Here is a 16,344-nt window from a genome sequence, read left to right on the forward strand (position 1 = left end):
CTGTTGTGGGGAGTTCCAGGTTCAATTGCTGGCATCTCCGGATAGGGCTGACACACCTTTGACATTAACCGGCTTACTATGGCATGTGCTTTCATAGCAACAGCTTAGTAATTATATAAGAGGTATCATGGGAACAGAAAAGGTAGTGGACATACGAATTGAGGTCCACAGTGAAGAACTAGCCAGCAGAGTGACAAGAAGAGACAAAAAAGAACAGTTGCCAACTTTTTCAGTGTTGTTGCTGCTCCTGTGCCTTTAATAGCAAACACAAGAGTCCTTGTTTGTGCCATGTAATTCTACAACTCTAATGTGTCAAAAACCACCTTCATCATGACTATCCAATCTGCTATATATTAGCTACTTCAAAAACATTATGGAATTTGAGGACTAAAATACTAGAATCTCAGGCTGGTCCTTCCTTAGCACCCCATACAACAACCCAATAATTAGGTCCAGTACCAGCAGGTGGCCAGGTCAGGCACTGGCCAAGGGCCCCTGCAGCTAGAGCTAGGTGGGTGTAGCTCCTGGTCCACAATTCGCATTAACATCGGGTCACAGAGCATGTACTCTGTGAACTGATGCTGGCACGGATCATTGAGAACCACCCTCTGAGGCAACACCCCACCACCGCTAGAGAAGGCTGGCACTGCCATTTACTGCATCACTATGCCCCCATGCTTGCCATCACCCAAGTTGGCAGCAGGGGCGTCAACACCTTCTGCTGCCATCTTGGGTGATGGCAGACATGCACAGAGTGCTGGTGTGGCTGAGCCTATTTAAGCCCCTGGGGGCAGTGGTAGTGCTGCTGCATTACCACCACCTTTGCGGGCCCACTGTAGTCTGGTGCCAGCCAGCCCTGCCAATAATCCACAATACAGCCTGCAACAAACAGAGAATACAACCCAAACCTTCAGGTTAATGCATAGACAGCAAAGTCCCTGAAGCTCATAATTTTACTAAGCATCCTGTGATTTAAAAAAAACCATCATTTTCAGAGTCCAAGCCATTCAAGTCACATAACACTTCTAAATCATCATTAATCTGGCCCAATCCAATGGTGAATGAAAAGTTCAAAAACACAAATCTTCAAGATAAAGCAGACAAACATCTTTTTATTAGAACCAATTAAAATTTATTTATTTATTTATTTATTTAATTCAATTTTTATACCTCCCATACCAAAGCTCTCTGGGCGGTGTACATCAAGTAAAAACACTTTACATTCAATTTAAAACCACCTGGTCATCAAATCAACAATTTAAACATACAGCAAAAACTAAGATTAACATAATTAAACCCATTAAATACAAGTCAAAAAGTAATTAGAAAAAGATAAACATATAACTATCTTTACAACATTAAATACAAAATACTAAAATATTAAAATACTAAGAATACTAAAAATATTAAAAATACTAAAACGCCTGGGTAAAGAGGAAGGTTTTCACCTGGTGCCGAAAGGATAGTAATGTAGGCGCCAGGCGTACCTCGTCAGGAAGGGTGCTCCATAGTTTGGGGGCCGCTACCGAGAAGGCCCTCTTTCTTGTAGTCGCCTTCCGGGCGTCTTCCTGAGTAGGCACCCGGAGGAGGACCTTCGATGTTGAGCGCAGCGTACGGGTAGGTTCATATCGGGAGAGACGTTCCATCAGGTATTGCGGGCCCGTGCCATGTAAGGCTTTATAGGTTAAAACCAGCACCTTGAATCGAGCTCAGAAACATATAGGCAGCCAGTGCAAGCGGGCCAGAATCGGTGTCACATGTTCCGACCGCTTGGTCCCAGTTATTAATCTGGGCGCTGCATTCTGCACAAGCTGCAGTTTCCAAACCGTCTTCAAGGGCAGCCCCACATATAGTGCATTGCAGTAGTCCAATTTCAAGGTTACCAGAGCATGAACAACTGAAGCAAGATGTTCCCTGTCCAGATACTGGCGTAGCTGGGCTACCAGCCTAAGTTGGTAAAAAGCACTCCATGCCACCAAGGCCATGAAGTAGCAAGCAAGCATGCTTCCATGTCTCTACTTCTTCAGACTGGATGTTAAACAAAATGGGGAGGAAAGATAGGTGGGTGAGTGCGATATTGAAGCCCAAACATCTGCAGTCTGTAAGGCTTGAAATAGGATATGTTGGAGGTGTTAAGCAAACTCAGGCTGCCATCCCATACAAAATTACCTGGAACTTTCTTTTGAATACTTTATCTTCACAACAACCCTGTGAGGAAGGTTAGGCTGCAAGACAGCAACTGGCCCAAAGGTCACCCAGTGAACTTCATGGCTGAGTGGGGAGTTGAATCCTGGTCTCCCAGGTCCTAGTCACGAACTCTAACCGCTAGTCCAAAACTCTCACGCCTTCCACAGTTCTGGAGGTCCCATTATAACCACGAGCATACCAAAGTGAAGCCCTGTATTTGCAACAGAAATAACCTGAAGACCCTAAGCTCTTTGCCCGGTTGTAATGTAAACAACTGTCACATTGTAGCTTCGGTGCACAGACAAAGGACAGAAGTTCCTGTGCAACCCTCGAGGGTCTCTTTGTAGCACCTCTCCCTGAAGCAGCCCTGGATTGCAGCCGCGCGCGCGCCCCCTCCCCACGCCTGCCTCTAGCGCTTGCGTAGGGGAGCCTCCCTCCCCCGGGCAGGCGAAGTTTCCTTTCTCCCAGTGTCAGACGTGCATTCAGATTGGATGGGACCGAAAAGACCTTAACGGGTAAGGAGACCAAAGCTGCAAGCCATCCTGGGTTTACTGCGGGAAGGAAACACCCTGCAACTTACTCATTGTCTCCTCCTTTTGTAGAAAGAAAAGGGACTCCGGGTGGCTGCTTTCTTCTCTTCTCTTCTTTCCTGGCAGAAGGAACGAGATGAGGCTTCTCCAGGTGCATGCTTGCTGTTTCCTAGGTAATTAAACTTATTATTGCGATCTCCTGCCTTATCGTTTTAAGCAGCTGGCGCGTTCTTCTTACCCAAGCGAAAGAGAAATCTCTGGTTGAGCAGAGCTTGGTTGTATTGGAGCTGTGCTTTTGTTGTTCATTCAAAGGATGCTTTTCTAACAAGTTTCAGATGTGGGAGCCTGTAGTAGCAAAAAAGGCTGTAAGCATGAACTTTTGGAGGCGATGGCGTTTGGTCAAGTACTTAGTACTGTAACTGCATGTATTTGTTCACGTTCGTCCGCTGTTACACGTCAACTATCATCTCCCCAGCTCTGTTCGTACTACCCTTCTCTCTTCCCAACCCCGAGACTGCAAACTTTTTAAGAGCGCGGACCAATCTTTTCTACAACCCACTTGTGTAATAGTCCGTCAAGCGCTCGGAACATTGGAGTTTTCTTAAAAGTGTTCAAGCAGGCTGATGCCTACGAAAGTTTATGCTATAGTGAGGATGCCCTGGAGGTTCCATTCGTCGGGACATGTGTGACTAAGGCTGCATTCATGTGCCCACTTACATGGGAGTAAGCCCTACTGCACAGTAAGACTTACTTTCGAGTAAACGTGCATAGGCTCCGCTGGCAATCATTGTACACGCTTGTTGCAGGAGTGTAAGTTGTACTGAACACAGTGGGTTTACTTCGGCGTAAATATGCATAGGTAAATGTAAATGTACTGCCTTCAAATCGTTTCCGACTTATGGCGACCCTATAAATAGGGTTTTCATGAGGCCGAGAGGCATTGACTGGCCCAAGGTCACCCAGTGAGCTTCATGGCTATGTGGGGATTCGAACCCTGGTCTCCCAGGTCGTAGTCCAACACCTTAACCCCTACACACTGCATATGATCAGGCTGCAAATAGGACCCAAAGCTGCAACCGTAACTCCCACTTAGCCAAGGAGAAAGCTCCAATGGATTCAGCAGGGCATATTTCTGAGTAGATGTCCTTAGGCTGCGATCCGATGCATGCTTTTCTTGGAGTAAGTCCTATTGAACACAGTGGAACTTACTTCCGAGTAAACTGGCATAGGATTGCGCTTCACATCAGCTAAATCGATGTCACCATTTTTGCCTAAGTTTGCGCAGTGATGTTCTGGGGCCTCAGCACACTCTGATCGTTACCCCACGCAGCTCATATCCTACTTTCATAAATTATGCTAAAAACCGATTTCTTAAATTGAGGTGTCTCGCAAATGAACATTAACGTGTGAATGTTCAGGCAAAACCAGACCATTAAAAACATCACCACAATCCTAATGTACATACTAGACAACACCGGTTTTATATTTAGTTTACACATCTGGGGAATGCAACCCCCACAACCCAGTTCCATTTACCCAACAATCCTATATACCCACTTATCTGGTTGCAAGTCCCATTGACAAGAATGGAACTTATTCCTGAGTAGACATGTATAGGATTGCTGTGTTAGGCTACAGTCCATAGACAGGCAGTTAACACTCCGCCATGAAGCTCACTGCCTGACCATGGGCCAGTCCGCTGCCTGTCAGCCTAACCGACCTCACACGATTGTTGTAGGAGTTAAATGAGGAGGCAGAGAGCCACGTAAGGCACCTTGAGCTCCTTGGGGAAAAGGAGGGATGCAAGTGTAATAAATAGATAAAAATTGGGAGTAAACCATTCAGCTCACTAGGGCCTACATCTTGAGTAGAGGGGCGTAAGCTTGTGCTGTTGAAATATTCATGAAAACGGGAGTTCCATCTGAGTCGGAAATGCAGGAAATGCAAAATCTACAGCCTATTGGGGGAAAAGCTTCTAGCCTGCTACACATTCCAGAATAGTAAGCAGGCTCAATTAACAAAATAAGCCCCCTTCTTTGAAATGATCCCCGGTTCCTCGAACCTCAGAGCATATACACTTCATCATCTAGAAACCCCACTAGATCGGACATGGGGTCCCCCCCCAAATTAGTGGCTCTTGGCAGCGCAATCTTAGGTTGGTCTACTCGGAAGTAAGCTCTACTGTGTTCGTTGGGACTTGCTCCTAGGTAAACGTGAGCAGGCTTTGCAGCCTTAGCTGTTATTTCTTGGAACTTTGCACCGGATTCTGGCTCTTCCTCGGCGTTGGGGAGCGTAACACTACTCTTCCTTGTGTGCGTGCGTGCCTCTCCCCAGAGGGAAAGGCCGGCGTGGAGTTTGAAAGAGGAGTCGTCTGGCGCCATATGGCTTTAATTGCCTACTTGTTCTCTGCCGCTGGATGGTCCTCGCAGCTGGATTGTGTTCCCCTTCGCTTGAAGGGAAGGGCTGAAAGGAGGGGAGGAAGCTTTAAGAAGATCGGCCGGCGTTTCCAGCAGGGGGAAAATTGGCAGGCCTTTTTTGTTTAGCACCATCGCGGGAATTTCTCTCTCAGCAAGCCGTGTTTCACTCCTCCTTGTCGTGCCGCCGCTTGCTGCGACCTGCTCCAGAGAAGGGCAAAGCCCTCAAACTTCTATTTATTTATTTATTTGTTTATTATTTAATTGGTATCCTGCCCTTCCTCCCAGCAGGAGCCCACATTCACCTTGGCCCACCATCACCACACTGCTGGTCTATTTTTTATTAATTTTCCCCCTATCCCATATGTTTCTTCAAGGAACTCAAGGTGGCCTGTGTGTTTCTCTCCCTCTCCATATTATCCTCACAACAACCCTGTGATGTAGGATAGGCTGAGAGGCAATGACTGGCCCAAGGTCACCTAGGGAGCTTCCAGATGAGTGGGGATTGATCACACTGGCTCTCAAAAGTTAGCCCCATTGGCGTTTCCCCTGGTGAGAGGGGATAGGGTTGCTGTCTTAGTTGGCTGAATACATACAAGCTACAGTTGGCTCAGTAACTAGCATGGAGACTGACAGCAAAGCTTTATGCACATTTACACAGATCTCTCTCTCTCTCTCTCTCTCTCTCTCTCTCTCTCTCTCTCTCTCTCTCTCTCTCTCTCTCTCTCTCACTGGTATCCCATCCTTCATCCAAGGATTACTGGTTTCATGGCTAGAGCCAGATTTGAACTTGAGTCTCCCAGATGCTAATCTGACACTAATTAATTGGTTGTTAATGTGCCCTCCAGATGCTGTGGGCTACAGCTCCCATCTCCCTTGATCATTGGCCATGCTGGCTGGGGCTGCTGGGAGTTGAAGTTGACAACATCTTCAGGGCACCAGGTTAGCTACCCCTACTCTAATCAGTACACCACTGTTCTTCAACCTTGGGTCCCCAGATGTTGTTGGACTACAACTCCCATCATCTTTGACCATTGGCTAAGCTGGCTGGGGTGGATGGGAGTTGCAGTCCAACAAACATCTGGAGACCCAAGGTTTAAGAAAAGTGCACGGTGCTACACGGGTGTTATATCACGCTGTGTTTCATTGACTGGTTTCTAAGTAAGAAATGGGGGAGGGGAGTCAAAATAGTAGCAGCCCCCGTCGGGTTTAAAATCAGCTGCACAGTAACTTTGGAATAGGTCTGACAGAAAGTGTTTATATATGTTTTTGAGTTGCTATATATATTCCTGTGAAAGTTCCAGTCCCTTTTACTAGTTAAATGAAAGGCAAAAATTTGATGGGCAAAGTATTTCTGTACATTTTAGGAGAAATTTCTTCCTGCTACTGCAACTGTTAGGAGTTCTGCTGGCAATCCTTCTCCCATCCCTATTCTTACTGAGAAACATGACTCAGTGATCAAATTATAAAATACAAGTTGCTGAGAGAGAAGGGGTGTGTAGAAAAAAAAATTACGCCTGCTCTTTTCTTCAATATCTTTAAACCAAGAGAAAATATAGTGATAATAACAAATGTTTTTCATCTTTTGCTCGTCCTGTACAAAGTTCAAATAGCTCATGGGGCAGATAACTGTTGGCCAATTTTACTCCATAAGTGTTTGGTATCCTTTTCCACTTACTTTTTATGGTGACAGGCACTCCTTGTGGATGGAAAATTGAAACACTGGAATAGTGGTCTGAATGTTCTACCACAGACCCATTTCACAATTTAATCAAGCTTGCTCAAACAACTTCCTAAAGTATTTTCAGTGGTGCACTAAGCAGGGAACAGTTGTAGCATTTTGATGTCTCTTTCATAATCATCTCAGTGTCCCATTTGTGGTGACCTAAATGAAAAACAAACCAAAATCACATCTCCCCACAGATGGGAATGAGACATGGTTGTGTGAGGGATTTTATAGGCCACTATATGTCTAATAAGCTTGGTTTTTGCTGCTTATACAACTTAAATGACTAGAATGTTTTGATTCTAGCCTAAGACAGGAATTGGTGACTTGGGTAAAATGTGTCTGCTCGCTTGCAAGCTCATAAAAACATTGACAAAGATCCTTTCTTCTTCAATGTGCCTATTGGCAAAATAGGCAATACCTATTTAATACCTATACCGTAAGGTATAGTATATATCCCTTAAACGAGAACAATATAGATCTGCTTTGTTCAAAACTATATTAAATTGCCATCTAGCACACCATGTGTAAGGTGATGCCAATCATGATGTGGTGTTCCCACCACTGTAACATTTCCTCTTCCCTGTGCTAATCTTCTTTTGGCCCTTACTTTTTCTTCCCATATTTAGGCCTTTGGGCCATTGGAATAGCTCAGGAACCTGAATACAGCTATGGATGTGCGGAGGGAAGCTGCTACCCAGCCACAGGAGATTTGCTGATTGGCCGGGCTGACAAGCTAACTGTCACATCCACATGTGGGCTTCAAAAGCCTGAACCATACTGCATTGTGAGCCACCTCCAGGTAAGCGGTAGCAGAAGGAGCCCACCAGAGAGAGGAATCCAGTTGATTGTAATTGGGAGACAGCTGATGATAATAGTCCTGGGTCTTCCTCTTTTTTATCCCTTAACTGACCAAGAAGCCCCACACCCTCTCTAGATAAGTAGAAACATCTGGTGCTGTCTAGGGCTTGAGAGGAAGCAGACTGTATTCCTCAGGCTCCGATTTGTTTGTACAGTTGCATGTGTCCTGCTGTTTCCTGCCCTTGTTTGTTTTTGCTCCCTGAATGCACTGAACCACCTTCTCCCAGGATTATTAGGAGCATGAGTCCTCCGTTCTGGAAGTTCCAGCTGTGATACCAACAAAAGCTCTTATCTCCTGGGAGTTCTGTCCAAAAATACAGATAAATCCCAGGGCTCCTAGCTGTAACAAAAGATGTATGTCTTCCGCATGTCTGCATGGGAACTTATCCCATTTCTGATTCAGCTCTTTTAGTACTGAAGTGAAATCATATCAAAAAGAAGGTGCAGCAAAGCACGACAAAAAAAATCCTATGCCACAATTGTGTTTTGACTCATTTGGAACATTTTGGTCGTAGATGTTTTGAAGCCCAGTTGCAGAATATGTAGATCATCCCAGGATCCTGTGTGATGCCACAAAAGATACATGCAGTTCTTAAGCTGCATGTTTCTAAACTTCTGCCACCCTTCAGTTTAAGCGAATGAATCAAGGAGCAGTTGTGTGTCCATTAGAGCAATGGGTGGGACATCAGAGAAATTAGAAAAACCTTGCAACAACGAGAACCAAGTTTTGGTTTTCATTAGCATAATTATTTCATGTTACATGAAGCCTTCATCCACAAATATTTTATTCCAAAATAGTCCTGCTGAATTCTGTGATACTACTCTAAAGTTTCTCTGAAGTAGACCATTTGTAGATTGTAAGTCCTCCTAAGCAATCAAATGAAATTAAAAACAAGGAGAAAGCTATCTGGTCTGTGGCCTAACTAGATAATACTATATAGTGTATATATATTCTTTGGTGTGTGTATTTTAAAGAATTTTTTGAACTTAAATTTAACATTGTAACATTGTGCAGAGTTCTAATGTAGCAATGTTCAATTTCCATTTAAAAGTAGTTGGAAAGTGGGACTTTACTTACCAAATGTGGAAACAAACTTGAAGTCACTTTAAAAAAAACACCCTGTACTACCCTATTTTTAAAAGGCCATGTGTGCACTTCAGAGTAGCTATCATTTGGGAAAGTTGGTTAAGTAGCTTCCTTGGATGGATACCCCCCCAATGCAACTATGGATGAAGACAATAGTAAGAACACAGTAGTTATGGGGAGCCGAAGGTGGGCCAACTAGTATTACTTGCTTGCCAGGATGGAGGGTGTGTGTGGGAATCTCTGACTTTTGCATGGCTGAAATGTAGTTTATTGTACCTGATTTACAGAGACTGAGAGTTGCTGTCTCTTACTGAGAGGGAGAGGAGGAGTGAGGTGCGGTGGGGGCGCAATGGCAGAGCCAATCTGATTCTCCTGCCCTGCCTTCACTGCTCCATCAATCCCTATTGGAACTTAGGCTGCCATCCTATACACTTTTTAAGGGAGTAAATCCTATAGAGCACAGCAGGATTACTTCTGAGTAAATATGCATAGGACTGCACTATCAACTTATGCTGAAATTAGTGTCCGGACTTTTATTTATTTGATTGATTGATTGATAGATAGATATCCTGCCCTTTCTCCCAGTAGGAGCCCAGACCATACTGATGTTCATGACCACTGATTTCCCTCAGCCCAGCCTTTATAGTTCATATTATATATACTGAGGGATAGTTCTTATAACTAGCCATTGTGTGACCGTGTGAGAGAGAAATAAAATTTTCTGCATTAGGGTCAAAGTTCTGTTTTGTCGTTCTGTTCACAATTAGGCAGGTCCTAAGTCCCACTGAATAGTAAACATGTGCAAAACTTCAGCTGAAGCTACTTATCCTCTTAAATTTGCAATTGTAAATAGTCTAGGAATGTTATGGTTAGTGCCCTTTACAGTGCCATGCGTCTTACACTAATAAGATATATTAAAAAGTTCTGTTAATTTTCTCACCGCCATTATGACATATGAGGGCTGTCTAGACTACTTCCTCATCTATGGTCTCTAGCAAGATATATAGCTAAAAAGCTCTAGCCATTTCAGGGTGGTTTATAGGTATAGATCTAAGCAATACAACGTAAGCAAACCAGATTTAAGCAATACAATGTTAAGCAAACTGTTCATTTTCCAGTGCATCTTTTCAATATAAAACTGTTCTTAGAAAATGAAACATGCTTTTAAAAAACAAGTAGAATGTGATATATCTAAACTTTGCAAGATTTTTCTGAAAAGTCAGAGAAAGTAGGTGAGTAGTTTTTAATCTGACTTCTGGGGAAAAGCCAACAGGAGGTGGGGAGCATAACAACGTAAGAAGAGCCTGTTGGGTCAGGCCAGTAGCCCATCTAGTCCAGCATCTTGTTCACATGGTGGCCAACCAGATGCCCATGGGAAGCCCATAAGCAGGACCTGAGTGCAAGAGCACTCCCCCTTCCTGCTATTTCCAGCAACTGGTATTCAGAAGCATCCTGCCTCTGACTATGGGCCATTAGCCTGAACCAGTAGGCTCTTCTTATGTTCTTATAGATATTTCCCCTTCTTATAAATTCCTTGCCAACAACAAATGCTATCTATGCGTGCTATTAGGCCTCCACAGAGCAACACAATGCAAACTACAATTGTACCACAATAACCAAAAAAGGAATTAAGCTACCTTCAGAGCAGAGAACTCAAGAAAAAAGTCACTCAGCACAGAATTATGTCACACAATTAAGTATGTAGAAGACATTCAATAATACATTCACCCATTTTAGAGATGGAAAACATAAGATGCGATAGTGGGCTTTATTATAACCACCAGGTGAGTTCATGGCAGTGTTGAGATTCATATGTGATTCCCTTCCTTTTCAACAGAGAAAGCCACAACTAGGAAACTAGCTAGGTTAAGTATAATCCTATGAACCTAGCTTGTCAAGAAGAATACCAACTTGTCCTTCCTACCCAAACCCTTTTTGCCCCCCAACCACTCCTGCAGCACAATAAGTTCCACAGCTGGTTCTTCACACTGATTATCAGTGCTCCTCCAGGATAACCTCTCTGAACCATCCTAACATACCTGCGGAGGGAGGCTATTCAGTCTTGCACACCTGATTACTCTGCTACGGGGTGGGGACCTTCCAGCCTGTGGGCCAAACTTGGCCATCCAGTTTGGCTTGCAAGGCCATTTTCTCCCAAACCACACCACCTATCATTCTGATCAGTGGGAGGGAGGGGTTCAATTCTGCATTGGTTGCATGTGCCTGTTCCCAGAGGGTTGTCCTTGCAGGGGGGATTGAAATGAATGGGAAAATGCTGGGTGCGGAGTGAACATGCATAGGATTATTCTAAAGTAGGAGTGGGGACCTCAAGCCTGGGGGCTGAATGTGGCCCTTGGGGCCTCTCTGTCTGGCTGTTCTCAAGCCATGCCCTCATGCGCCTTTCTCCGTGCCCATTTCAAGTGCTTTTGCTTGGCTGGAGCGGGTCCTTGAACCATGATAATTTCTCTTGCTTTCTTGGATGGAGGGTGTGTGTGGGAATCTCTGACTTTTGTATGACTGGAGTGTAGTTTATTGTACAAAGATAAGAGCCATATCTGTTGCTCCACCCACTTTTTGGCCTCTGGCACCGCCTACCATTGGCACGTGGTCTCCACAAAATTCCCATGAGGGAACCTGCCCCTTAAGCCGAAAAAGGTTCCCGGCTCCTGATATAAAACCTACAGACTTTCTGAACAGCTCCATTTCATTACTTTTCATTAACTGAGATGTTGGGTGGTTCCTGTCAGTCAATACCAAAAAGCCCCCATTCACCTTCAATTTATTTCTCTTACCCTCTTCCTATTCCAATTCATTTCTCTCTTCCCTACACACTAATTTATTTCTGTTGGAATTCCTGCCCCCCTTTCATGATTTTTTCCTGTAATCTTCTGATCAATATTACATACAATTAAAGATGTTGCTGATGATTTATAATAATTTTCAGTATGGTAATTTTGTAAGAGACACTGAGTCGTAGTAACAGTCTCAAAACATCCAGGAATGAAGTATGACTCTGGGAGATTGGCCAGTGTCTTCCAGTAGAAGGTTTCATGCTCGGCACAAAAAAAAAAAAAAAGCAACAGCTAGTCAAAGCACTAAAAAGCAATCACAGACTTCAAAGCAATCAAATCATTTCAACGTTTCTCCAGTTTTTTTTAATATAAAAGCTAACGTGTTTCTCTCCCGCTCTCTGGGTGTATTCACAGACCTAATACTAAACCATGGCTTAACACTATGTGGATAAACCTCAGCAAGCCTAAGCATAGCACCAGTTTCATTGAATCCCAGCTTAGTGTTATGTAAGAACCAAGAATTCTGCTTTAAATTCTGATCAATTTCAAAATAAATCAGCTTCAAACCATAGGTTATAAAGCAAGTTTATTAAATTACTATGATTTTGTTTTCAGCTTGCATTCCTGTTTCATACATAATGCTAAACTGAGATTAGATGAAAATCAAACTGTTACTGATCTCGGCTGCTCTCCTGCTGGCCTCGTGTGGGCACAGCCTGGCGTTTTGCTTGAACTCACTGAGGCTCATCAATGTAGTGCAGCACCACAGGTAGCAGTGCAGTGGCAGACAGGGTCCCTTCATGATAGTCATGCTACACCCCCTCACAGCCACACCCTCTATTCCACTTTCCTTTAACTTTCTTGCTCTCCCTGTCATCTTGTGAGTCCACACTCCACTGCAACAGATGTCCCTAGGAGCTAATCAGTATGAAAGGGGAGAGTGTGTGTTAGCTACTGAGAAGAGTCTTCTCAGTGGCTGACTCACCTTTTGCACTGATTGGCTCCAATCAGCAGGAAAGGACAAGGATTTTTCTCAGTGGCTAACACATTCCCTTTTCATGCTAATTGGCTCATACATAGGTGCCTAGCTGGGATCCTGTTCCCAAAAAATGTAATAGATCTATGACCCCCTGTGACCCCAGATGACTACACCCCTATCCAGGGGTAGCCAACATGCAGCCATCCAGATGTTTCAGTCCCCAACTCCTACCAGCTTCAGCCAGCATGGCCAATGGTCAAGGATTATGGGAGCTGTAGTCCACAACATATGGAGGGCAGCATGCTGATGTCCCCTGCCCTAAACCATGTTTAGCGTTATGTGCAAACCAGCCCTCTGCCTCCCAAGAGACTATGTGTTCTGATTAGGGCTGGAGACAGAACTAACTACTAGATTTTATAGTTTCAAAACTGTGGAAAAGAACATTATGGTTTCTTTGTCTCAGGATCCCTTGCTGCTTCTGTGATCATTCCTGCATCTAGTGAGGCTAATCCAGTGACATCTGCACAACTCCTTCTGTTCTCCATCTTATGAGTCTTATAAGCTGCAGATTTTAGGTCAACAAAATTATGTCCCAACTTTTTCTCTACCCTTCCCCTGCTGCTTCAGTTAATATCCAACCTGATGAATTTTGGAGAACTCAGCAGCTTGATCACAACTGTGTGACATTTTGATAGATCCTAATAAAGGCAGTACCATAATGTGCCTTTGGATTTTTTCTCCATAGCAATTAATTCTTGAGTCTCTCAAGTGACTCATGGATGCTGAACCAGACATTCAGAAATTGTTCTGCGCGCACACACACACAAGACACTGATAAGTACAATAGGCTGAAGCAACCCTGGCATTATCCATTTTGTTAAGAGCACAGTATCTGTCTATGTAAAAGAAAGAGAATGGTCTTATCTTTAGTCATATGCATATCCTTGCATCATGCTCAGGCAGTAGCAAAAACAAGATAGGAGAACAATAAAAGACAAATATGTAGGGTCGACTGAATGCATGTTTCCAGGAATGCATGTAGGAGTTATATGCAAATAGCCTGTGGGGTGGCTCAGATAAAGAAGCTATAAATTTTTAAAAAAGAAAGAAGGAAATCTGAGCAACATATGTCAATGAAAATTTCTCTAGAAAGTCCAACATGGTTTTCATTTGATTTCAAAAGCAGAAATGTTTCAGATTGCTCACTGGTCAGAGGACCTTTCTTCCCTTGCAGCATGTGAAAGAGCTACTTTTACTTGGAGGGACAAAGAACATTAATACTCTGAGATCTGGGACTCCTATTTGGAGCTGTTTACATGATCCATATGCCATGTGGTCTCTGCCAACGCCTATTTCCACCCACCCCTTCTCCCTTCCTATCTTACCCCTTCTCCCTCTGATGCACTTATTTATGCTCCTTTTCTCTCTGTCTCTCTCTTTTAAAAATCATGTCTGGTTTTCTTAATGGTATTATGACTTTACATGTTTTACCACTCTGTTTCATCCCCCCCCTTTATTATTCATGCTTGTTACTTGTATTACAGAAAATGTTGAAAACCAATAAACTGCATGAAAAAAGAAAAAAGTAAAATTAGGTTAAAAGAAAGTTGAAAGGGAGAGTTGATAAAATGATAAAATGTCTTCAGGAAACTTACAGGGTTTTTTTAAACAATGGTAATAGAAGCTCAAATAGAATTTATACTATCTGTTAGGAAAGGTTCCAAAACTCCAAGTGGATGTCAGTATAATTAATTATCACAATCAAGGTTAGCATAAAAGGCAAGATGGTTTTATTTCAAAAATGGCAGCCTACAGAAAGGCAGATGAAAAAAGGATTTAGAAAGCACTAAATATTGCAGAAGCCAGGGGGTATCAGACCGTTAGCCAACAATGGAATAAAGTGAATTCTGAAATAGAAAGGAAAGATTTCACAGAAAATGAATGAATTCTTTTGGGACATTCAGATAATGAAGAGTTTATATATGTAGTGCCATCGGTGTGATTGTTGCTTTGCAGCAGGGATCACCAACCTTTTTGGACCAGTAGGCACATTTCAAATTTTGAGAGAGTGCTGAGGGTGCCAGTCACAAAATGGCTGTCACGGGGGATATGGCATAACACCAAATTTGAGAGAATACAGCCATTGCTGCTCCTTCCACCTTTAACTATGGTTAGCATGGGAAGTCATCTGTGTCCTGCTGGTCCTGGTTGTAGAGATACAGTTGTTACTCTTACAAGAACCCTGATTTCCCCAATGCCAATCCTCGACAGAAGCTTAGGCTGCTATCCTATAACAACTGCACTCAATCAGCTAAAAACATGGACAGGCTTGAGGAGAAAGGCTGGTTCATTTCACAGAAATAACTTAGCACATTTTGTTTAATAAATTTCTTCTATCAGGGCTAGAGACTTACTTTATTTTCTAACCAGAAAAAGCGCAAAAGCTGGGGCCCCTGGCTGAGGTGCCAATGAGGGCCTTTGTGAGTGTCATGACATCCCCCACTTTACAGAGTACACGAGGACAAGTCCCTGCATCAAGGAGTGTACAGTCTAAAATTTGACCAGGATAAATAGCAAGTAGAGGAGGGAAATGTTGGTCCTCAAGAATTGGCTAACTTTGTAGCCGTCCTTGGTTTATGCAGTGATCATCTGAGTGTGGCTGTTATGATGAATAAGGTTTGTTTAACAACAAAAGTGAATGTTTAAAATTATGTGGTTTCTCAGATGCTTTATTAATAGAAGTCTATTATTGGTGTGTCATCCACAGAAATCTGTCATTTCACTGATATGACCTCATATACCTGTCAAAGCACAGGCATACCTGGGATTGTGTAACTACAGGATATTGTTGCCATGCGGATGCAGCTAATGGTGTGAAAAGCTGGAGCAGTTACAACAGACCTCAGCAAGGGAATAGGGACTACAAGCCTGTATCTATGGGGAAAGCATTGTTGAAACCACTCCTCAGAGTTGCTGCATGATCACTGAAAAGATCTGTGTGTTCTCTTGATCCCAGTATGACTGATGTTTCCTAGGGCTGTAAGCAGCAAAGAAGAGCAACAGCGACACACTCCCAGTGCCAGTAATGGTGCATTCATGGGGATGTGATGAGGCAAGGACAGGGGAACTCTCTGTTGGCAGTTGTGGCACCTCATCCTTACTCCGCCCTATTCCTGTCAGTGCTGCCCCCCTTTCATGTGATGCTGCTGGCTGTAAGGATAAGTGCAACACGACTGTGCAGTTTGTGGATTTTTTTGTCTGATTTGTCTTGTTTATTTCAGGAGGATAAAAAGTGTTTCATCTGCAATTCAAGGGACCCATTCCATGAGACACTCAATCCTGACAGCCATCGTATTGAAAATGTGGTCACTACCTTTGCTCCAAACCGTCTTAAGTTGTGGTGGCAGTCAGAAAACGGTATGCTATTTATGTGGGAGGAATTGCTCAAACACATAATTGGTCTCAATTGATCTTGAACATTCCTGTGTACTCATAATTATCTATATAGCTGTCTGCCTTGTAATTACTGCTTCTGCTTCATGTCTTTTGAACAGTTTGTGTGTGTGTGTGTGTGTGTGTGTGTGTGTGTGTGCGCGCGCGCGCGTAAAACTAGATCCTTTAATTGAAGTTGAGATTTTTTTCAGGCAAAGTCTCAAAATGCTGTTGTTGGAGAAAATAATACTTCAAGTTATCTAGGGTTTTTTTTAAAAAAAAGATGTTCACATATTGTGATGCATATGATTATTTCATTAGGAATAATCCTAGTAC

At 43.3% G+C, this 16,344-nt stretch overlaps 1 protein-coding gene across 1 annotated transcript in view; it reads left to right on the forward strand.

Moving 5' to 3' along the window:
- The first annotated feature begins 2,502 nt into the window (after positions 1–2,502).
- Positions 2,503–16,344, forward strand: part of LAMB1 (laminin subunit beta 1) — an 87,942-nt gene continuing 74,100 nt past the window's right edge. Inside the window, exons 1-4 of the mRNA XM_061640349.1 lie at positions 2,503–2,702; positions 2,790–2,890; positions 7,487–7,659; positions 15,858–15,993. Coding sequence (XP_061496333.1) covers positions 2,854–2,890; positions 7,487–7,659; positions 15,858–15,993 — 346 coding nt within the window. The 5' untranslated portion in view covers positions 2,503–2,702; positions 2,790–2,853. The remainder of the gene's footprint in view (positions 2,703–2,789; positions 2,891–7,486; positions 7,660–15,857; positions 15,994–16,344) is intronic.

This window comes from Rhineura floridana, chromosome 8 (assembly GCF_030035675.1).
Source record: "Rhineura floridana isolate rRhiFlo1 chromosome 8, rRhiFlo1.hap2, whole genome shotgun sequence".
In the NCBI taxonomy this organism is placed as follows: Eukaryota; Metazoa; Chordata; class Lepidosauria; order Squamata; family Rhineuridae; genus Rhineura; species Rhineura floridana.